Source organism: Cucumis sativus, chromosome 2, assembly GCF_000004075.3.
Source record: "Cucumis sativus cultivar 9930 chromosome 2, Cucumber_9930_V3, whole genome shotgun sequence".
Lineage (NCBI taxonomy): Eukaryota > Viridiplantae > Streptophyta > Magnoliopsida > Cucurbitales > Cucurbitaceae > Cucumis > Cucumis sativus.
Genome location: NC_026656.2, coordinates 19456485 through 19480904, shown reverse-complemented (window position 1 = coordinate 19480904; position 24420 = coordinate 19456485). Strand labels below are relative to the sequence as shown.

At 30.9% G+C, this 24420-nt stretch overlaps 3 protein-coding genes across 4 annotated transcripts; 2 read left to right on the top strand and 1 right to left on the bottom strand.

The window, feature by feature from the left end:
• The first annotated feature begins 478 nt into the window (after nt 1-478).
• On the top strand, nt 479-2207 carry LOC101221347 (protein EXORDIUM-like 2). The gene is made up of 2 exons (XM_004152584.3): nt 479-964; nt 1361-2207. The coding sequence occupies exons 1-2, from the start codon at nt 662-664 to the stop codon at nt 1994-1996; spliced, it is 939 nt and encodes a 312-aa protein (XP_004152632.2). The 5' UTR covers nt 479-661; the 3' UTR covers nt 1997-2207.
• An 853-nt stretch (nt 2208-3060) lies between these two features.
• Nucleotides 3061-7019, bottom strand: LOC101221584 (RNA-binding protein 38). The gene is made up of 6 exons (XM_004152585.3): nt 6656-7019; nt 6434-6569; nt 6240-6348; nt 5904-5946; nt 5123-5387; nt 3061-3304 (listed from the first exon to the last, which is right to left on the bottom strand). Exons 1-6 carry the CDS (start codon nt 6854-6856, stop codon nt 3228-3230), a joined length of 831 nt encoding a protein of 276 aa, XP_004152633.3. The 5' UTR covers nt 6857-7019; the 3' UTR covers nt 3061-3227.
• Nucleotides 7020-12250: 5231 nt separating this feature from the next.
• LOC101221810 (methyl-CpG-binding domain-containing protein 8) lies at nt 12251-23768 on the top strand. 2 transcript variants are annotated; one of them, XM_004152587.3, is made up of 2 exons: nt 12251-13028; nt 23211-23768. In XM_004152587.3, exon 1 carries the CDS (start codon nt 12332-12334, stop codon nt 12998-13000), a length of 669 nt encoding a protein of 222 aa, XP_004152635.1. In that variant the 5' UTR covers nt 12251-12331; the 3' UTR covers nt 13001-13028; nt 23211-23768. The 2 variants fall into 2 exon arrangements, with proteins under 2 accessions (XP_004152635.1, XP_004152634.1); XM_004152586.3 differs by having other exon boundaries at nt 12252-12988.
• The last annotated feature ends 652 nt before the right edge of the window (nt 23769-24420 follow it).

Below are 24420 nucleotides of genomic sequence, written 5' to 3'. Positions count from 1 at the left end.
TTTAATTTTATTCCACACTGTAATTTCACTATTTTACATCTTTATTAAAATAAAAAATTTCATTTATATGACAATTTAAAAAAATTCATATTTTTTTTGTGTGTTTTTAAATTTGTTATTGTATCTATTATCATTGCTAATTTTAACTAAAAATTGAAATTAAAACAAAATTTGAATAATCTTTGTGGAACATACGTAATAAATTGAAATTAGACTCATAATATTCATTTTAGTTCAATCTATAACAAGTGATATTATTGATGAAGAGTAGAATGAATTAATTGAAAATATTGATTCAAAATCAAACATTTCATCTTTATAAACGAATAAAAATTAACATTAGAAAAAGAACAAAAACTACAACCACCAAAGCACTTATTAAACCACAATAATAAACAAAGTAAAAATGTTGGATTCTTCTCCCCTTTTAACTTAATAAAAATCTTATCAACTTCTCGTGAAGTTTTGCTTAAACCTTTAATCTACTTTTTTAGCTTTAAGAAAAATTTCCTTCCCTAGAAAGCTACTTCCCAACTCCCCATTCCCCCCTATTGGTTCATGAAAAACCTCAAATCCCCTATTCTATTAAAAACCCCTCCATTTTTATTTCATATAAACAAAAAAACTTTCAACTTTCTGAAAAATCAAACTGTTTTCCAAAATGGGTTTCTTCCAATTTCCAAATTCGATCCTCGTTGTTATTGTTTTTTGCATGATGAATTTGTTCAATTTAGGGTTTGGAGCAAGAAAACTTGCATCTCTGTATGAAGCACCACCAATGGGCATCCGTTACCACAATGGGGCTTTGCTTCAAGGTAACGTTCCTGTTTCCATCTTGTGGTATGGCAAATTTACGGCCCCTCAGAAAGCCATTGTTATCGATTTCTTTCTCTCTCTCGATTCTCATTCGGACAAGTCCAACAGTGTCACTCCATCAGTCTCTCGTTGGTGGAATACCGTTCAGGTTCGTTAAATAATTACCACTCAATTCAAAAGTTTGTGTTTGAGTTTAAATTTTGTTATCACTTGTACCCTATATTGCTTGAATTTAGATTCTAAATAAGGGATATATATTGTTATTATCTTTAAAATTGAAAATCATATTTTCATATCAAAACTAACAAAGGACGTTTATTTTGAAAGACCATTTTTTATTTTGCAAGTATGGATATAAGAAATAGAATATTTGACTTTTTTTTTTATCTCTTAATATACGTATTTCATATAAATTGGATTAAATAAAAATAAATGGTTTTAAATAATAAAACGCTTAATAACCATGTATAAATATAATATCACAATAATTAAAATCCATTGGCAACCTCATTTTAATATATACATTTCTTTCATTTCAATTCAGGTTTATATGAAAAGAGCCGGAAAAAAAGACGCTAAGCTTATTTTAGCGAAACAAATAACAGACGATGAATACTCCATCGGAAAATTCTTAAAAAGAAACCAAATTTCAGAACTGTCACGGAGGGCCGGCTCGAAATACGGCGGCATGACGCTGGTTCTCACGGCGGAGGACGTCGCCGTCGAAGGGTTTTGTATGAGCACCTGCGGCTTTCATAATTGGGACCACAAATCGAAATCCGCCTTCATATGGGTCGGCAACTCAGTAAATCAGTGTCCGGGTCAATGTGCTTGGCCGTTCCACCAGCCCATCTACGGCCCACAAACGCCGCCGCTTCTACCGCCGAACGCCGACGTCGGGATCGACGGCATGATAATCAACATTGCTACTCTTTTGGCTGGAACCGCCACTAATCCCTTCGGTAACGGCTACTTCCTCGGGTTGCCAGCGGCGCCGCTGGAGGCGGCGACGGCCTGTCCTGGGGTATACGGGAAGGGGGCTTATCCAGGATACGCTGGTAAGCTGCTGAAGGACGACACCACCGGCGGGAGCTATAATGCCGACGGCGTCGGCAGCAGAAAGTATCTTTTGCCGGCGTTGTACGATCCCGTAACCTCTCGGTGTTCAACGCTGGTTTAACCGGCTGGGCGTATTAGTAAAGTTGGAGAAACAGGTGGCTGGTCACGTGCTCTCGTAATGTATATATGGATCATATGTATAAGATATGTATGCATGTGTGGGAACAAAAAAATTAATAATAAAAAGCTATGTAAATAGACATTGGACATTAAACTCTTTTCAACGATAAAATATAATTTAAGTCACAGTTTTAGTCTTGATGTTTGATAAATAGTCTCTGAACACATGTATCTCGAAGGCTTTGCAACTTGTTTTCATTCATGAAAGTTCTTGGATTCGAGAGTCGTTGATCATTGAAGTGTTTTTGGTCTTCAAAGGTGTGTTTGATTTTCAATAGTATGCTTCTTAAGTCTCTGACTTCTGTTTCATTTTTTCTGTCTTTTAGAAATCCCCTGAACTTCGATATTTAGATTTTTCATGAAAGCAAAAGTTGGGCTCCAAAGGCTCAGTTTCCATAGTCGTTAAGTTGGTGTTTAGCGCTTCAGGGTCTTCAACATTCTTCTCCTCTTTCGATCTGCTCAGATGAAAGGTAAAGCTTCCTGAATATCTTACATGAGTTTGGGCCTTTGGACTCATCATTTTGATTCGAGTCTTGCACCATGAAACCGTGTTGAACCCAATATTCTATCCGACACAACTTTCTATCATGAACTTAAACTTAACTTCACCCCAACTTGACCTAATTTATGATTTTAGACTAGATTAAGCTACTGGCCAAATAATTGGTTGTGTATGATAATTAACCTCCATTGGATCTAATAATCCGTAGATTTGAGACACATGACATTTTCTGGTTAGCTTTTTGTTTGATACAAATTTTAATTAACGGGGCACGTGTTAATTCTTAATTGTCTAAAAATCTAATGACTTATAATTTTGTTGGATACAAGATTTACCAATTCTTTTTAAAACAATAAAATCTATAATATTTACTACTATGATGAACAATTTTAGTTATGTTTAGTAACCATTATTTAGATTTTAGTTTAATTGATATATTTTCAAACAAAAACATAAAAGGTCGTCGAGACAACGAGAGTATTTTTGTATGATTAAGGCTTGAATAAACGAAGCTCCCTCAGCAAATTGATCCATTAAATGTTGGAAGGCATAATGTGGATGGATCTATGCATTAACTAAAAAAGGTTGATATTTAACATAATATAATATAGAAGAAGAATGTTTAAGAAAAATATAGTTTAATAATATAATATAATTAACAAGATGATTTCTATGAAGTATTTGGACTATTGGAACCACTTGCTCCAGCTTCTGTCTCTGTTGGAGTGTGCTGTGGAGTCTGCCAACCTGAAAATATATACATAAATTTTCTACTTCAACATTTACATTCTTCTTTTCAAAGAAAAAAAGCATAATTAATCCCTCAATTTATAGAGCAGCCCCAAACCATATTTTATAGTATGCTTTTAATCTAAATCCTATGTTAACACAATTCGTCAGTCGGTTCTATAGAAACTCCCACAACCATCAACTACTAATGGATCTAAACCAACAAGTTGGTGACACCTATAGATAAACGCACACATTTATATTTACATTGATCCAAGAGTGAAAAGAAAAAAACTACATATATGTTCAAAACACAGCACTAACAAAGAGAGATATAATACTATTAGCTTAACTAGGATTATCAACGCTTAAATAATACTAAAGTTTTCTTTTTCATTTTAGTTCTTAGTTCAAATTTTAATTCTTCCATCTAAATTTATAGCTACATTTTAATGAGATGTCAAGCGGAAATTAGATTGCAAAAATAAAATGACAAAATTAAATAATCCTCTTATAAGAATATAAAAATCTAAATTAAACGAACTAAAATAAACTAAAGTTCATAAATAACGTTGGATTCAAAAAATAAACTAAAGTCCATAAATAATGTTCGATTCAAAAGCTAATATTCAGAATAGTCATAACATATATCTTATCAACGAATAGGTTCAAAATTATTCAACAATTATATATATATACATATATGAACATTTTTGAAGAAAACAGTGTATGATTTTTGTTGGTTAATGTTAAATCATAAGGAATAAGCAGCTACAATTAATGATAAAAAAAATTTAATGATATTACCCTACATACAACTCACAACCCATATCTTAACAATATAATATAAGATTTTCATTTAATTCCTGTAATTCAAGAAAATTAAAGTTTAGTACATATCAACTTTTCATATGCTATTTTATCAAACTATAAAAACTATCCTATAATAATTTTATGGTTTTTTTAAAATTTATATGGTTATAAATCTTTTAGATTTTAAACATTCAAGTAGGGTCCCAATTTTTTTGTTTTTACATACCAAAAAACTTTAAAAAGGTCAAAAGATTTGACAAAAAAAAAAGGAGTAAATGTTTGAACAATTATTGCACATATTTCAAAATTTACGAGTCAAATAAACAAACTTGAAAATTGAAGGCTGGTTTGATAAAATTGGAACTATTTCACCACTTTACAGGAGTCAAGTTTTAAATATGTGTTTTTATTTTTCATACGTTAATTTTAGAAACAAAATTAAAAATTAAATTGTTGTCAAATGTACCTTGACCACTAAACTTAATTACAGTCAATTTTAAAAACTAAAACTTCCAAACCAATTAACACCTATAATGTATTAGGAGTTGAGAGTTAAAGAAACCAAAAAAATAGTGGGAGTCTCACTATATTTGTTGTTGATTCCAATCTGTCATGACTTTCCATTTCACCCATCTTCATGGGGTATCTCAGACAGCTCATTCACATGGCCTCAGGCTTAACCCCCCCATGTGCCACTCTTTCAGAAAAAACACAAAGACAACCCCCTTAATTCCTCTCCCATAATTCTAATCAAAACTCTCAATCTCCTTTATAATCATTTGTGATCTTCATTTCATATATATAATATATTATCTCACATTCATGCAATTAACAGAACGACAAAATTACAAAAACTTTCCCTCGAATATGATGGTAATGACAACTATACCTTCAAACTTGTACAAGTTGGAAACAAAGTTTGAAGTCATAATTGCAACTAACATCATATTAGCACTCTATTTTGAGGACTGTTTTTGCAATTTTGACCTTGGAAGAATAAGGAAGAATGTAATGATAATTTACCGGTAGTACTTGGAGTAATGATCTGAGGCATTGGAGTATAGACTAAGCCTTGTTGTTGCATGTGGGTGTAATTTGTGTAGTAAGGAAAGTATGATGGTGATTGTGGGGGATGGCCATGTACTGAGAATGCTGCTCTTGGAAGCTGTGAAGAAGAAGGAGATGAAGAATAGCCATAGCTATAATAATATGAAGAAGAAGAAGATGGCGATGGAGATGGTGATTGCTGGTACATTTGTGGCTGTTGAATTTGTGGATTATAAATAGCCTGCACAACCATAATTAAATTAAATTCTAATATCGAGATTCAATCATTTAAACCCTAAACTAGCTCACAATCGTATTTACATTCAAGGTGAGTTATTAAACTCATTTGATTTTTAAATTTTGAAAATGGTATTATTTGTCCACTCTTCTCAAACTTTTTTATTCCTCTTTTTCCAGATAAATCAACAATTTAAATCGTTAGCTAAATCCTATTCTGAAAACTATTTTTTTTTCTTCCATTTTCAAAATTTAACTTTGTTTTCGAGAACCTCCATAAAATGTAAACTAACAAACCCAAACTAATGTTTATAAACTTAATTATTTTTCAGAAACTAAAAATATAAAACCAAACCCATTGAGGTCTACTTGATTAAAAATAGATTTCCTTTTAGTTTAATAACTAAAACAAACATGTTAAAAATTTATACATAGAGCCAACTCAAATGATAATCAAAAAACCAAAAGTAGATGTTTCTGAAAACAAGTAAAATTCAAACAAAGAGAGAGAAATACTAACTTGATGGTAAGGAACAGTGTAATTTGGGGCATATGATCGGTATCTGCAAAAAGAAATAAACCAAAAATAAATAAATAACAACAACAACGATATTAATAATAGAAATGGATAAGACGAAAGCTTTTTTTTTTTCTTTCTGAAATTGGACTGACATTTGACTTCTTGTCGAGGTAATTTGTTTTTCCTTAAAAACATTGTCACCATCGAAAATACTGTTGTCTATGGCACCACCATGCAACAAATTAAACAGTTCAACTCTATATATATATATATATATATACACCATTTTACAGCTCATATTTTCTGGGAATTTTAAGAACAGCTAACCCCACAAACCTGTAATGTGGAAAAATAAGCTGCGGCGGCGGAAACGGCGGCCGTAATCCACCGTAAGACCCCGCAGCCGCAGGAGCTGTACTTTGTAGATTTCCAATTTGATTTCTTCCTATTAAAAATCAACCAAAAAAAAAATTAATAAGTTAAAAAAATGAATGAAATTAAAATTTAGTAAAGTTGATTTGGGAGATCACCTCCGGAAGACGGCGAGAGCGGGGGCGGACGAGGGCGGCCGAAGGCGGCGATGTTACAATTAGCTCTTCTTCCACAAATAATTGGATTTGGGTTAGCACAAGCTCTTCTAGCTGATTCAGGGTCTTTAAAAGTGACCTAATTATTTACAAAAACCAAAATTAAAAAACGATAGTAATGAATAATAAAGGGAATTAAGAGGGAAAGGAACTTTAATTACTTACAAATCCGTAACCTTTGGATTTTCCTGTGTGTTTATCTTGAATAATGACAGCTTCAAGAATATCACCAAATTGTTGGAAAAAAGAGTGCATTTCATGGGATTGAGTTTCCCAAGCCAAGCCTCCGACGAAGAGTTTGGTCCAGGTGGTGTCGCCGGCGAAGGGCGGTGGATGGTTAAGGGGGAAATTATTGTTATCTGCCATATATATGATAATATATATAATTATGCGGAATAATTAGGATGTGATAATATGGTTATTAGTCAGGAGAAGATTGATAGGAGGTGGGCGGCCATGGGGAGAAGGAATTATAAGTTTAGAAGAGAAAGGGTTTTGAAGTGAAGATGATAAAAAAGGGGGTTTGTTGTTAAATGTTATCGCTGTTTGTTGTTGCGCAACGTCCATAAATTAACAGCTGTGAACAGAGACTATGGCGCCGGTAATTAGGAATTTGATTTTTTACATATCTATATTAAAGCTATTTGTTGCCAATAATATTTTTTGTCAAAAAGCAAAAAGAAAAAAAAAATAGATTCCATCATAAATAGAATCTAAAATTTAGTTATATTTAGAATTATATTAATTTTCATAGATAATTGATCGTACTTTTTTTTCTAATCGAGCCCTAATGAACTACTTTCAATTGGTTAATTTACATAATTATATTTATTAAGTATTCATATTTAAGAAAAATATGTATTGATTATGATAATTCATTTAGATAGAGCTTAATAAGAAAAATAAAGAGTTAAAATCTTCATTTATAGATTCAAATAAAATAAATATATTCAATACGATAATCTAAAGGTTATAGATTTATTGACCAATGTTAAAAATTTAAATGTCTAAAAAAATAAAAGATATATTAGATATGAGTTTAAAATTTCAAAAATTAAATTATCATATATTTTTTTGTTGGGCTTTTTAAAATACATATTCAGCTTAATAAATTCTAAAAAAAAAAACTTATTTGTTTGAATTTGACTTTACATTTAAAAATAATAATCAATAATTAACACTTATTCAAGAAAAATTGTGAATGTTGGCTCTAACATTTTTATTTATTTATTTTTATGAAACTTAAAAGCATCTAAATCTTTTAATAGTTGTTTAAGTATGATTTAATTTGGACAAAAAAATATGGATAATGTTGTTTGATATATATTTATAAAGATTAAATTCTGGCTATATTTTATAAATATTCATAATCTTTTTCTCTCTTTATATGTCTTGATTTAAATATAAGTCAAATTAAAAAGAATGGAAATATGAAACAAAAAACTGGCCACTCTGTCAAAGAAAAATAGTATAATCCCACCATCTCCAATAATAAGATAATGCTGTTCCATCAATAAAATTGCTATCTTTCTCCATTCTTTTATGGATTGCCCTTTTATGATTGTGATCATATTGTTTTTTAGTTTCAACTCTACACAAATTTTTTATTTCTAATTCTTTCATCCACCCTAATTAATTACCTTCATTTACATTTTTTATTTAATGAATTACAAACTCTTTCATGCCCATTATCATAAACAGCTTACTATACTATTTTAATTAATTAAAATACAATTTTAATCTCAAAACTTTGTCTTATTTATTTAATAGGAGACATTGTTATAATATTGATAGACAGTGATAAAAACAAATGGTATATGTTTGGTGTTAGCTAGGTAGCTAATTAGGTAATTAGATCACTACAAAATGTGATTAAACAAAAAAAATGAGGTTTTTAATTCTTAATTATAAATTGTTTGGGTTCATAACAGCAACCACTACCCAATTTACCTACCTACTTTTTGTCAACTAAACAAACAACTCCAATTAGGAGATTGAAGAAACACAAAATCAAACCAAACTGAAAATTGTTTTGTTCTTTATAATAATCAAATTAAATCAATCATAATCTAAATTTAAAGAAAAAAATTTGTTTGTTTTCTGTCAATTTCAGTAAAAACATTTCGTTAATAAAAACAACGATAAACTTTTAAAAATTACTGTTTAATTTCCTTTTGTTTTCGTAACTATAATTTGAATTTTGAAATTGTTAGAAAGGCAATCACCAACGAGAATCATGAACATGAGTTTTAACAAATTAAATCATTACATCAACGTCTTCTTAAGGATAAAGAGTTCCTTTTTTGTTGTAGGCCACCTTAATTGAACTAAAAGTAGTTTATGTTACATAAAATTGATTAAGAATAGGTTCGATCGAATTGACAAGTTGTCAAACTAAAATAAAGACCCAATATAACACAAAGCCAAAAACCATCTGTGTCCTCAGCTTGAGACTACTTCAATTGATTACAACTAAGTTTCATAGCATGTTGAGCATAACATTATACCTACATGAACAATGAATGATCATAATATAATTTTAATGCGACTCCAATCTATTTTGTGTATTAGTTTTTTTTAATTAGACGAGTGTGTGTAGATCTTATAGTTTCAGTTGAATTTTAGTTTTATATATCTTATGGTTCAAACTTCAAACTTTGTCTAATTTTAATTTTCCAATAAAAAATTAGTCTTATTTATACTATTCTAATAAAGTCTAATACCATCCGTCAATATCTTAATTATTTTCAATTTTTTGACATTTATATAATTAAAATTCATACACTAACAGAGAAAAAAGAAGAAAAAAATCAGTTGACCATTTTATAAATAGATATTAATTATTATGGTCAATCAATAACCCAATTTTTGTTTCTAAAAAATGTAATAATCGAAAATTATATAATTTATTATTATTTTAGTTTTCCATTGTATTTATCTTGTTTTTATCCAAAGTCGTTTGTGGCTGAGTTGACTCTAAATTTATAAAATATTTACTTGACAATAGTTTGTTGTTATTATAATAATTATTATCTTAAATATTAAGCTTCTTTTTTAATTAATTTTTACCATAATATTCATCTTTCTTAAATAGTAATTTGAAATATTGCCAATAATCTCAAGAATGAAAATAGTATTGGTAGCCTTTTTTTTTTTTAAATCCAACGACTATAAAACAATGTTTTTCGATTTATATATACCTGTTAAGTGTTAACATAATAATTTCTTAATAGTCTTGTTTAACTTATAATAGATGCAGTCTAATGTCCAATCGAGTTAAATTGAAAACCCTAAACTAAATTAAAAAGAATATAGATAAATCACGATTGATTAGTGATTAATTAGCGCTGATTAGTGATCAATGATTCAACCAAATTAAATTAAACCATGCATTTGCAATTGAAGACAAAGAAAACAGCAGCAAAAATTCACAAAAACAAATAATAATAATACTAAAAAGCCTTCAATCACGCTCATTAGTGCATGTGCAAAGAAGTTAGCTGCATAGTTATCATACCCAAAAGATGACTCCAATCTATTTTGACTTTCATGAACATTTATTCTCTTATATATAGAGAGAGACTCACACACCCACACAGCTAATTGAATCCTTTAAATTAATAAATTAAGTTTTAGTCTCGTCAATTTTTATTTTATTTTGTTTTGACATCTAATTTGTAAGAGATGATTGATGCATTGTTAAGTTGAGTTATTAAATCTAAAGCTGTGGCGGGAATAGATTAATGTGTTTGAAGTTCATACTAATTAGGGACTTTAGCCTAGATTTATAATGTTTATCTCTTTGGTTGCAGAATTGTTCAACCTGGAGCTATTTTTCTATCCATGTTTTCCATATAATAACGAATTCGATTTCAATTGTTGTATGTGTTTGGATTTTACAATTTCTTTAGAAAAATTCAAAATTTGAAATAAGTATAAATTTAATATAAGGTGAACGTTAGGTTGTAATCCATGGAATTTCGATTTGGGATGAAATATTCTATGATGCAAGAGATACACAAGTTAAAATTGACCAGAAATCACTGTTAGATTTAAACATTCTTCTTGATTATTATATCATGGAGATATATAATGAGCTGGTGTACATATGTGTGTGTATCGTCAATCAATCATTCTAATGTTGAATTTCTAGATTGATAAAACTATTAGACACAATGTTCTCTTAGCTTCAACTAAATTTGTTTATGACACATTGATGGAAATGCCATTATTTTGTCTATAATATATATATTATAATTCCACACATGCACATGACCCATATGAGAACAGCAGTATTTGCTGTATTTTGGCAAAGCTTTATGATCTTTTTATGGAATATAAATTGATCTACTTTGATCATTATGATATATATATTGTGTGTGGTTGGATCACTCTAACTCTTGGATTCTTTTTATATTTTTCTTATACTATAACATTCAGAGACGTTATACAGTCCATCCTTTCATGTTTGTTTGTTTTTTTTTTAACCTTAAATTGATACTAACAACGAAATAATTAATGAAGTAGGGTCGCTGCTCGATCTCAATGTGTTTTATGATTTATAACAACAATGAAAAGAGTAATTACTTCTTCATCATTGCTTTGTTAATATTACTAATTTCTAATTCAACAACGTGGTTCGCGATGTCTCGTATAACGTTACATGTTTACATTTACATACATTGAAGTAGACAAGTATAGTTTGATTTAACATATTTGTGATTAGATTTATTCATCGAGTAATATAAGATTTTACTTCGCATTGATTAAGATTAGTTGTTAAAAGCGTATAGTCTAGGGCACATAAAATTCACAAAAGCTGAACTGATATGCTAATGAAGATTTAGAAAATCCTATTTTGATCACTTCCAAATATGGAAGGATCCATATCCTAAACTGTATAACTATAAACCCAACTGGTGTTATTATAGTTGTGTCAATGTATGATACTTAGATGTTTAATGCTTTAGGATTCAAACGGATCTTTATTATGAAACTAATACAATAAAACAAAGATACATAAAAGCATAATATATCAAGTATATCATCGTATACATAGGTATTCATAATAAAATATATTAAAACAAGTATACCATTCACGTGTTAATTAAACATATAATCGTTTAGATTTAATGTTAATCAAAGATATATTGAACTATTGTTTTTTTTTTTTCAAAGTCTTTAGTTTGAGCAGCCTTTACAAACGAGGGTATGTAAACCAATTTTTAGCTAATTTTTTAGAACAAAATTTTTAATTTTTTTTTTTAACAGTTGGGGCAATTTTTTTACGAGTTTTCTTTTACGAACACATGAACATGTCATTTTGAGAAAGAAAACATTAATTAATTAATAAATGGATTACTAATATGTTAGATGGATTTCATGTGTCAAGTAGTATATGAGGTACATGTTAATTTATGTAAATAGGTTAATAATTATTAAGAATTTTTAATAGACGCAGGTTAATATATATATTTTATTTTCTCTAAATATTCATAGAAAAAATAAGTATATTGAAAAATTTATTTTAGTCGCTAAAGGGTAAATAGTTTCTATTTTTGAAAAAATTCTTTATGTTAAACAAAATAAAAATGAGAATCAAATTCAGAGATGTTTAAAAAGATCAGGGACCATATTGTAAATTTTCAGAAAAATAAAAAGGCCGAATGAGAAAAGAAATTGAGCCGACCCATTAGAAATCAATTGGGCGAAGGCCCAATTTCAAACCGGTTCATCTCTTTTTAACTGTGGCGCTCCTGCTTTTCGCTTTTCCCTTTTCCCTCTCCCTCTCGAGTTCTCCCTCCCTTTTTTTCGCAATTTTCAGAATCTCATGCCATATCTATGGCTTCCACAACTATGGTTCCTTCCTCTTCCAACGACAGTTACCGCATGAATCCTCTTCCGATCATAGATCTCCGTCTCCTCTCCCAATCCGAGCTCCATTGTCTTTCCCGTTTCTCCTCCTCCTCCTCTTCTTCTTCAACCTCCCAATCCAACAACGAAGACGACGTTCTAATCCCCAAAATCGATCGATCTGTCTTCAACGAGTCCGCCGGTAGCCGAAAACAAACCTATTCTCGCCTCCGTTTAGCCCCTCGCAAACCCCAATTTTCTTCCTCTTCGTCCTCCTCCACAATTCGCCCTCAATCCCCCGACCGCCTCGATACAGAGAGCGCTCAAATTGTTCATCTCTTTAATCAACTCTTTGTGGGAGATTCTCATTGTGTCGTCAACGATAGTTACGGCGACGGAGATGAGGACCTGGTTCTTGTTAACCATACTTACGATGAATCGGTACCGGATTCTTCTTACGCTATTTTCCAGAGTATACCTGTGGATGTTATCGATAGCAGTCAAGTTCCGATTAAGCGGCGTAGAGGACGACCGCGGAAGGATAGCAATCGGTTTGTTCAGAGTAATGGAAATGCGGCTCCGGAATTCAAAAGCGGATGCGATAAACCGGCGGCGGCGGCGGCGGCAAAGGAGGAGATCGTAATGGTAATGCTGTGAACCTGGTCGCTTCGACCTACCTGTAGATGTAAGATAAACTGTGGAATTGTTCGTTTTTTAAATTTGATTGCTTGTTCTTTGCTATAGTTTATATATTATCTGCTATTTCTTTCCAAATTTATTGAGATAATTTTTTTTAACTTCTCTTGAAACTGATAGATAGATAGAAAGGAAGAAACTGCTTCGATGACAGTATTTTGATTTTCGATTTCTTTTTGTTAACAATAAAAAAAATGCAATGTTCGTTATTTATTTATGTTTTCCAAAATTTTCAAAAAAAGTACATCTTTTGATAATAATCTATTGTATAATTTATTTAGATTTCCATTTTCTTTTTCTTCCATTGAATATTGCTTTGTTATTTTCTTTCTCATTTTTTTTTAAAAATTAATTTTATTTTCATTCGAAGTGCATGCATTTATTTTTGCTTTTGTTTTACATTATTGTTATACACGCTGAGCCTCTTCCTATGTGAATTTATATACTGCGGTAATATTTGTTCGTAAATTGTCTGACTTTTCGTTTTTTACTTATTAGTTTATTGAATTTTGCATAATTCAATCATTCTGTCTTTGATGATATAATTTCTTGAAATTGAGCACCAGAATTCCTGATTTAATTAGAATCCTTTCATTTATGAGTTCTACCATTAGGGTGATTTGAACTTATGACATTTAGCCAATTAGAAATCCCAGATATTTGGTTAACTATTAGAATCCATCATTTCCCAACTATAGGTTTTTTGAAATTTTAGTATACCACCATACCATAGGTGTTGGAAGTTACAATAATTCATTTCAAAATTAAAAAAATGTCATCAAGACTCAACTACGAAAAACACCTCAAAATTCATTTTAAAACAAAAATGTTACCAAGACTCAACTACCCAAAACACCTCAATTTGAGTAAACTAAGTTCTCATGCAATTAATTATTACTAAGTTGAACTTTTGTTTAAGAGGCTTTTATTAGATACTAAGCAAATTATTGTAAAGAACATAGTAATATTCGTATAGATGAAGTATCCATTTAGATGGGCTCAAAGAGAATGAGTTCAAACCATGGTGTTAAAGTATCCAAGATTTCAAATCCTATAAGTTTGAAATCACCGTACGTGAAAATTCTTCATCAATAGGGATATTTTGTGTTCTTGTAACTTCCTTCACTTGAGCTCCATTTCATCTCTAACGTAATCTATAATTTCTAGTGTTCACATTACCTGAAAAGATCTTCTAAGTATATTAGAGACACACCCAGAAGTAGACATATACATACCTTATGGTTTAAGGTTTAGGGTTCAATCAAAATCTTCCATCTATTCTTAACTATTGAGTATAATCAGTAAAATGCAAGAATGAGGAAATCCGAACAGTAATTTTGAGTTTCCATTTTATCATCTTGTTTAGCTAATTTTGAGATCCTTCGAGTCTTAGATTACTCTCAATTTAGTTCCGGGAGGATTAATCATTAAGGGAAATCTCTTTGTGAAGCTGATAACTAATAAGCTTTATTTTGGACAAAGAAGGTTGCAGAGAACACCCTAATAGAGCAAGGAAGAGTGGGACATTATTTGTAGTTCAGACTTTCACAAGTTTTATTTGAGGGTCGAAGGAGATGATTTTGAAATCGTGGCATCTTTAACGAATAATTTGTATGATTCTTGGGTATTGTTTGAGGTTTAATATTGTTGAGCTCTATATTTGCTAGTTGGAGTTGGAGGCTCCCTTTCACATTTGGGATAACGAGGGGAGTTCTTAAGTCTGAAAAGTTATAAGACCTACAAAAATTGTCAGGTGTGGTGTATACTTTATAATAAGTTAATAAAAACATAAAAGTGATAGTTCCTTTGGCTGAGTGGTGTCAAGAACTTCTTGGATCAAACAAAAAAGAGTATTAAAAACTTTATTCCTTCGAGCTCTAACTCCTTGAGCTTGTTGGTCGAGTTTTTACTGTGAATGTTAACTCGAAGTATAGGTCATTGCTGTGGACAAATTGGTTGGCAGGAAGATTAAGATTTTGGTGTTGGCGGAATTTCGGTAGTTGGTTTTTTGTGGGAGGAAAATGTTGGGAACTAACTTTCAAGTTTCAACAGTACTTGGAAAATGAAATTAAAATGGATGGTAAAGTAGTTGATGAGATGCCCTTGAAATTCGTGAAAAAGTATTTGCTAAAATCTGGTGCACCAGATTCGAGGTCCGGTGTCTTCATTGTCCGGCTATATAACTCTCGGAATAAAACCTACTCCATGGTTTTGGGATGAATTGGATTGGAATAAAGTCAGCTATGTTTAGGTTGAATTATTATTATTATTACTGTATGGACAAATTAACCTTATTTGGGTCTTAATAAACATTGATCTGCTTTTTCAAATTAAGTTTTCTAGCTTTTTGCTAGCTAGTGAACTTCTTTTATTTATTGGGATAATACTTGGAATGAGATTTGCACTCATCCCTATGATTCCTTCTCATCACTGACATTAAAGTAGAATTAAAATAATTTAAAAAGAAAATAAAATTTTTGTCACATGACAAATTATAATTAGACTACTTAGTAGAATGTATAATGTATTTTTATGTATTTTTTTTTACTTATGTAACATGGGTTAGAGCACTTGATAGCTCACTCAAAAGAAAGCTAGGTCAATCGACAACATTATGTCTTGAAATCACCCCTGAAGAGTTCAACAATCTTTTTGTTAGGATACTAACAATAATTTAGACCGAAAGGACTGTATAAATGGCTTAAACAGAGGCGGTACTCTGGTTTACTTTATTTATATATAAAGCCAAATGATCCAGATTCACAAGATGAAAAGAAATAACAAGAAACAACAAGGAAAAATGCAGAAAAGATCATACCAGCCTCTTGGTTTTAAGAGACCCTGGTGGCTGCTGTAGCCCTACCTCCTAAAAGATAAAAATACCCTAGCTACTCCAACCTAATAATCCTATTTATAGACTCACATATTCCTCAGCCCAGTGGGCCCTACCACTCAGAACGTCCTTCCAATCATTTCTCCATAATAATTCCCTGTGCAGTTACTTTTCTACCCTTCCTCCTATAAGTATGGATAATTGGGGGTCTTACACTTTTCACCTAATTGCAGAATGCAAAAGCAATTTTTGGGAGAATCAATGTTGGCCCTTTAAAGTGCAGTAGAGGGACTAGAATTTTTTGTCGAAAATTATTGTGATTTTATTCTATAGGACTTAGTGGTGAGTGAAGAAGTTATGGCGTTCTTAGCGCTTCTTGAGTTCAATGGTCTCGCGAAGGATTCAGTTTAGAGCCGAAGGGTAAAAGAACAAAGAAAGGGATCAGACAGGGGAGCCCTATAGCTTGAAGAAAAGAAGAAAACGAGAGAAATAAGGGGAGTGAGAAATAGGAAAATTTAAAATAATTTGAAACTATCCAACTAAGGGTTGGGTTGGATTCTGTTAGAATTTTTTTTAGAAATAGGAAAATTTAAAATAATTTGAAACTATCCAACTAAGGGTTGGGTTGGATTCTGTTATAATTTTTTTTAATGTTTTTGTGGATGGGTTTGGATAGATTAAGTTAATTCAATCCAACTTGAATTTCTAATATTATTAAAATTTATATATTATAACCTATAAATAATATATAAAATAATGTATAAGTATCATAATTATATATACTCTTATGAAGTTTGTTATTGATTTGTTAGTTTTTGATATTTAACATTTGAGTTTATGAAATTTTAGTTATAATATGTGTTATTTTAGTTATAATATATGTTGTAGATGAATTTAAGTTTTTTAAATTAATAAAAGTATACTTAAAAAAAGAAAAGAAAAAAAAATAAATAATTCGACAACTCAGTTGAGAATCCTATAGAATCCTATTTTGGTAATTTGGATTGCCAATTTGATCAATTTGGTTTGGTCTAAAAATTTCCCTAATTCCATGTACACCTCTAGTGAGAAAGTGAAGAAAATATATTAATAATGTTTTAGAACCCAAGTCTTTGTTGTTTTGGAAAAAAAGGGTCAAATTTTATTTGTACCCAAATATTCATGCTAGTTTGTAAAGAAAAAAGAAAACACAGTTAATTTGTGGTTATTAAGTTAAGAGAATATAGTTTGATATATTCACGCTAGTTTTTGTACATAATTGGGGCGAAGAGATATGTGGTATTTTTAAGTAGAAAGTTTGATAGTGTCTTGGTATTTTTAGTGTGATTTCTTTAGAATGTGTATGCATAAATTTAATGTAAGTTTATGTCTAAGAAAGCTTATTTGAAAGCGTGTAGGAAGTACGCATGTGTTGTTTTATGCCAATTGTCAGCGTCCATGTGTAAATGTGGGGTCCAATATTTTCCAAAGGATTTGAAGTGATGTTTGGATTGGATGCGCGAACAATCCGTACAACGCACTAACCCATCTCATCCAAGCTTCAAATATATATATATATATATTTTTTTTTAAAAAAAAGAAAAATTGGCTAAAAAAAGAATGATTTGGAGAAGGGGAAAAAACCAGGCACGCCAAATTATTCATACATTAGAAAAAATGATCATTTTAAAAAACAGTAAAGGATTAAAATTGTTTACAAAATATAATAAAATTCATCATACTTTTTATTGATTATTTTAATCTTTTGCTGTATTTTATAAATAGTTTTATTTTTGTTGCTATTTATAACAATTTCCTTTAGTAAGTTAAATCAGAACAAGGTTTGAAATGTGAAAGTGGAACAAAGTGCTGAGGTCTCAAATACAAAAAAAAAAAAGCAAAAGAAATGATAGAGATGTGAACTTTTTGATTATTTTTGGAAATTTTTATAAAATATTGAAAAGATATCAAAGTTAAAGTTTTGAAAGTTATTAAATGACAAAATTGCTTAATTATTAAAATATAATAAAATCTTAGATTTTATCGATACATATCAATGAAATTTGAAATTTTGTTATATTTTGTAAATATTTTAGTTTATTTTACAACGTTCTTTCAAGTTTTACGCTTTTTAAATTTTGTAAATATTTTAGTTTATTGTACTATATTTGAAATGTTCCTTCAAGTTTTACACTTTTTAAATAGCCTAACATGTTTATTATTTATATATTAGTACATTTTGTTTTACATTGCATAGAGTTTTTTTATAATGAGAATGTCATTGTCAAACCTATAAAAATATGAACATATCGACATGTCGATAAAAATTTAATACCGTGGACAAAATATGAATTTTTATGGGCATTTCATGTTTGAGAGATTAGTTCTTTTTGAGTGAGATTTCTTTGTTGTAGGGTGTCTCCACTAGATTTTCCGATAATATTTCATCTCAATTTTAAATTCTCTTAGTGAAAATAAATAATATTTAATGTTAGTAGTGAATATTCTGTATTATATTATAAAAAAATTGAATAAATGGTAACAAAATTATCAATTAATTATCACTCATGTACACATATTATTAGTAATGAAAATTTATAACTTACTTCAGTGGTATGTTTATTTGTTCATTTAAATGAGTCATAATTTTATAATATTTATATTTATAACTTACTTCAGTGGTAGACATAGGGGCGTTTGAGACGATGAGTGATTTATAATAGTATGAGGATTTATAGTAGTTTAGATATTATAATAGTCTGAGGATTATAATACTCTGCATTTGGGGTGCAATCTATAATCTCAGCTTTTGTCCACGTTGTTTCCTTTTGTGGTGGTCGTTATAGGAATTTCGTTTTGGCTTTGCCTTCTACTTTTACTTGGTAAATATTTGAAGCTTAGTGAGAGAGAGGGTGTGAGTAAGGGAGTGGAAACAAGTATTATCATAATACGGTCAAACATAGCCCACTCCACTCTTTAATCCTAGGGGCAAACAGTCTTTAACATTTTCATACTGTTATTATATAGTGTTGGGATAGAGGTTAGAAATGTTATTATTAGTTAAGAAGATTGCTAGCTGGCAGAGGGCTCAAGTAGAGTATAAGTCAACCTTTCCTAACTATAATGTTCAGTTAATCACGAGTTGATCAAAATCGTCCTTTGGCTCAAATCGGACTGCGGACATGCTAATATCTTGCTTCTGTTCCATTGTGGTTGGTTACATCGATTGATTGACCACATTGACAGTTGATTGAGTTTGGTTGACACCAACATGAAGGGAGAACTTCAACATAATATTGGAGAAACAGGAAAAATAGTCAAAGAAAAGAGAAAGAAGAAGAAGAGAAGAGAATAATGGATAATGAAGGGAGGAGGTAACTACCACAAAAGATTGAAAAAAGGGAAATGGAGAGGAAGATAAGATAATGATGTAGGTAGGAGGTAACTATCACAAAGGATTAGGAAGGCTGGAGCCGGGTTTGATGTTGTTGTTGCTGATAGCATTAGATACCTATTTTATAATGCAAAACGATACTAATTAAAGTTGACTGGTTAGAGCCTTTTGGGCTCTCCAACCACCACGTGCAAAATCAACCTGATTGATGTCAGGTTTGGTCTATCGACTTCGTTTGTTGGTCTCTGTTGCTTAGATTGACTAAACTATGTGGTAGTAGCATTACACATTCATTGACAACTGATAACTGTATATAGATAGTGCAACTTTTGACGAGTTTGTTTGGCCAAGTGATATCTCTTATCAAAATTGGGGTTGGGGTGAGCATGATTTGAAAACTTGAGTCGACTTAATTGGCTTTGGTCAATTGGTTAAATGTTGTATGTATGTATGTTGAAGTCGGTCGGTTAGGAAGCCATGCTTAAACTGACAGAATCGATTGATCTTTGTTAAAGAAACAATACAATACAAAATGCAGACAATTAACACTTATCCTGACACTCACCTTGGGAAGACTAAAGGTTTGTAAATATTTATTTGTTTTTTTTAAATACAATACAATAAAATTTAGGGGTGAGCATGATAGATAAAAAAAATGAGTCGTTCGATCGAACCGAAATCAGCCGATTGGAAAGAAGAGGGATCGATCTGAGAATAATAAAATATCGAAAGTATTTCTAAGATATTTTAAAGAGTTAAATCGACCACCATAGTTGATAAACTTTTATTCCGACAGTCGAAGGTCAGTTTGCATATTTACTAAACTGACATTATTGGCTGAATAATCGGAAAATTGACTTCCATTGACTGTTGCACATCCCTAATAAAATTAATTCTATTATTTTCTAATTAAACAATTAATTTTCACCATTAAAGACCATTTAAACGGTAAACTTCACATCAACAACCTCCATATAAAGAGAGTTTTTGGGAAAGAAACAAACTTCGTAAAAGCCCAAAATCAAGGGGGCAACAAACACAAAAGGTCCCTAAACTAGCTTCAGGCATCTAGTTGGGAAAGTTAAGCAACCCAACTTTTTCTACAATCATCTAAAGAAACAAAAATATCAAACAAAATAGAAAAACTAGCATCATGACGAGCTACCAAATGAGCAACTCGATTTCTATCAAGAGGACAAAAAAAGAACAAACATTTCTCGAGTGCATCGCCAACACATTGAATTATCCAAGTATCTAAACCCTTACCCCTATCAAATTATCAAATTATCCACACATAAAATCAAAATGTTCACTAATTTTACCTAAATGGACGAAACTTTGTCTTGTGCAAAATCCTAAGGGGGTGTTTTGCCCCTAACTTTAATAATTGGCTCCATGTTCGGGACGCCAATTATAATAGTTGGTGTTTTCAACTAATTGTAACCTTTATATTTCAAGTCCCTGTTTGTTATAGTGTTCACCATTTTTTAGGCATCCTATTCTTTGTTACTATTTTCTATATAGACAAAAATATAACAATCAACTCAACCGTTCAAACACCCTCTAAATAACTTGGAATCTCTTGTAGATCAACAAATTGTAGTTTTTGTTAGTGATATATAATTAAATTTATCTTCAACTGCCAACTTAGGTTTTTGGATGAGCTGGTGTTTTAATAGTGGTCCAGAATGTTCAAGCCCTTGCATTGTTGTTTTTCGTTTGTCGTTTCCTCCCTAATTAGAATTGGTTTCGATAGATAATTAGAGGAGTGACTTGTTTTCTATTTTTGCTGATTTTAAATTGTTATAGGCTTGTTTGTTCGTAATAATGTTCCTGTTTCACATCTTATTTTTGTTTTCTACTATTTTTGTTAAATGAAAAGTAAAGTTGTGTGGAGCAATTTGTTTTTACTGAAAAAGAACGATAACTAATTATCAAATAGTTTCTTGTTCTATCAAATGTTATTTCAGAATATTAAAAATCTATTTACATATTGTTTTTATATAGAATATTCATAAAGATTATGTGACTATGTTAGTTAATTTTAACATTTATTAATTATCTCTAGAATTTAAAATATTTTTTCTTAAAAAAATTATCCTTTCATTTATGTTTTTCAAATTTCAAAAATAGGAAACAAGAAGCTGCATGGTGGTCTACTTATATTGTCATCTCTCAATCTATTTCTATTTTGTTTATAATGGTGTGGTTGGTGATTTTTTTTCCCCTTTAGTTCAACAAATACCTGATTGAAAATTCTAACATCTGACCTCTTGGTTGAGGTAAATGTTAAGAGTGATTAATGGTCAGTCAACATTGGGTTTTAGCTAGAATGGATGCTCAAACCCTACTTTCTGTTACATGATGTTTTCGAATGATTGATTGGTTAGTTGACTTCCTATGAATAATTTTTTTTTTTAATGATAAATTTAAAAATGAAAAATGAAATGTAGTTAACGATCTGATCTAATGACCCGTTCCTATCCTTGTCCTCACTTAAATTTCATTCTCTATCCCTGTGAAATTTCTCATTAATTTCGCGGGGATTGGGGTGGGAGGGTGTTTCTCATGGGAAATTTTTCCTATTTTGTTTTTGTTTTAAAAAACAAGACAGCTAATTCAAAGGGTTGTTTTCAAATATGACAAAATCATTGAAAATATTCCTAAAAACATCAAAATTTTGATAGATGGTTTATTCCAACTGCAAAATTCGAATTTAAAGAGAAACTGAGTAGAAGGAAATAATTACTCATCAAATTTAAATATTTAATTTAAACAATATACCTCGAGGAAGAATGTGCTAATTGGAAGTAGTGAGGAAAATTTCACAAGAATTAGCACATTGAATGGAACAACCTGGAGGGGGTTTCTGGGTTGTTGTACTAGGTCATGAATAAGAAAAGCATCTATAATTATCTTGGTATCCCTTTTGATGGACACCCTACTTTCTCTGTATTTTGTGAATGTGTTGTAGAGTGAGTATTTGCCTGATGAAATAAATGGAAGAAGGCTTGGATTTTCAAGGGAGTGGAGAATATCCCCTAGAGCCCCATCAGTGTTTTCAAAACGTCTCATCTGTTATTCATCTCTCCAAAATTATAGCTGGAAAACATGAGAAGATGGATAAGATTTCTTATTACGACTATTGTGATAACCATGAATGTTTTGGCTAGCTTCCATACACCTTGTTTCCTGCAAGATAATGCTCAAATATCTATAACGGCTTTCAAAACTCATTATGTAGCTTGAACTCTTGACTTTCAAACGCGTCTTGCCTTTCAGCCGGACCTCATCCATGGGTAATAGCATTCAGAAAAGATAATAAGACACTTGTATGGGATGGGGTATTTTGGTTACGAAGGCAACTGTTTTACTAATAAGAAATGAACGGTACTTATCAACAGATGGATTTAGATGGCTGTGCTACAAAAGGAAGTTCTTTGGAAAGATATAATGAAAGTATTTGCAGATAATATCTATGGTGTTCGTTGTGATAAATGAAATATGTGCCCATAACCTAGTAGTCGGCTGCTCATGTTTCATAAAGAATCAGTTACTGTTAGTTTATCAGTTTGGTGGATTGATTTTTTTATAGTCATACGCACATACTTACCAAAATTAGTATCTTTGAGACTACGAGATAAGTGTTTCCTCTAGAAGACATTCCCAGTGACCAAGACAGATGCGCTGTAATTATTTGATACGTCTTATTTTACTTTATTAGAGCCTCTCCCTTTACTGAGGCTCTATTTTATTTTGTTTTGTTTCTTTCGTCTTTGTATGTCGATTTATTCTTTCATTTTTCCGATGGAAGTTACGTTCATTATAGGGGAAGGAAAAAAAAAAAGGAAATAAACTCTTCCGGAAGTGGAAGTTGATTTTGTTTTCTTCATGAGTACCATCCATTCTAACAGCCCCCTGCCCCCACAATGACCTTACTAATAATAACTAAAATTGCATTGCAGGATCATAGTTCTTTAGGTGCTCAGGCAGACGAGGGCGGAAATGTAGACTAAGCTGAAGTGTATAGATTCTTTAGCAATTGGTTAAGATTAACCTAGCTCACGAAGGAGAATGATTTCAAATCTTTTTCTAGATAGAATTGGCTGGAAGCTTTTGCTCTCACCAGAGAGACGACGAGGTCTATTACACGAGTTGATGCCGAAATTCAAATATCTCTAGTCATGGCTCTTCCTTACGCAGCTTGCTGCTTATTGGAGTTAAGATTACAATTTTGGTCACTCTAGTAGGGAAAATAGTGTGAATAGTTAGTATCTCTTCAAAGTGATTTTTAGTTGGACTATCCCTTTGCTCAAACCACTCAAGTGCATGAGCCAAACTGGACAGTGTAATTGTAACAATATTTGTACTCTTCATTTGCTTGAATTGATTTCGTTGGATACTCACTTTGTTCCTATTATTCCTTGATTCTGTTTGAAGATATAATTCCTAATCCCAAGCCTTCACAACCAAGTTTTCATGTTTTATCTGCTTTTATCATAAAAGTTGAACAATTTCATCCATGTCAATCTTGCCAAGGAGTTCCTCAGGTCTAGACCATTATGTATGTATGAATTATTTCTTTGAAATTGTATGTTTTCGATTGAAAAATCCATGTCAGACATGACTGTTCTTTACCATTCATTCTTATTTATTTGAATTTTGAATGTTGGTGCTCAAAGAAAATATTATGAAAGATTTATTATATTCTAATTTTAGGAAAGACTTTTTATGATCGACAATTGTGTAGTATTGTTAGTATTGTTTCATTTAACATGTGCATTTCCATTTCTTCGACTCATAAAAAATAAGAAGTAATTAAGAACTTTGTAATCTTATTAGACAATTACTTGGGTTTGTCCTAATCAATGCAATCAAAGTTTCATTAAATAATTAACTCCATCAACTTCAGACTGTACATGTATCAAGAAACTTTTATTTTCCTCTCTTTCTCTCCCCTTGCAACGTTTTCTAACTTCTTATTGAACAATTCTGCATTTTAAATGTAAGTTCTAACCTCAACATATTAGTTTTATAACTTATGCCAAAGCCTATAGGGTTAAGCTAGAGTTTAGGTTAACTTACTAAACTTTCCATTTTGCATCAAATAAACCTAAGCCATCTCTAAACATCTAACTTAATGTCTAACATGTCATTGAACTTTAAAAGATATCT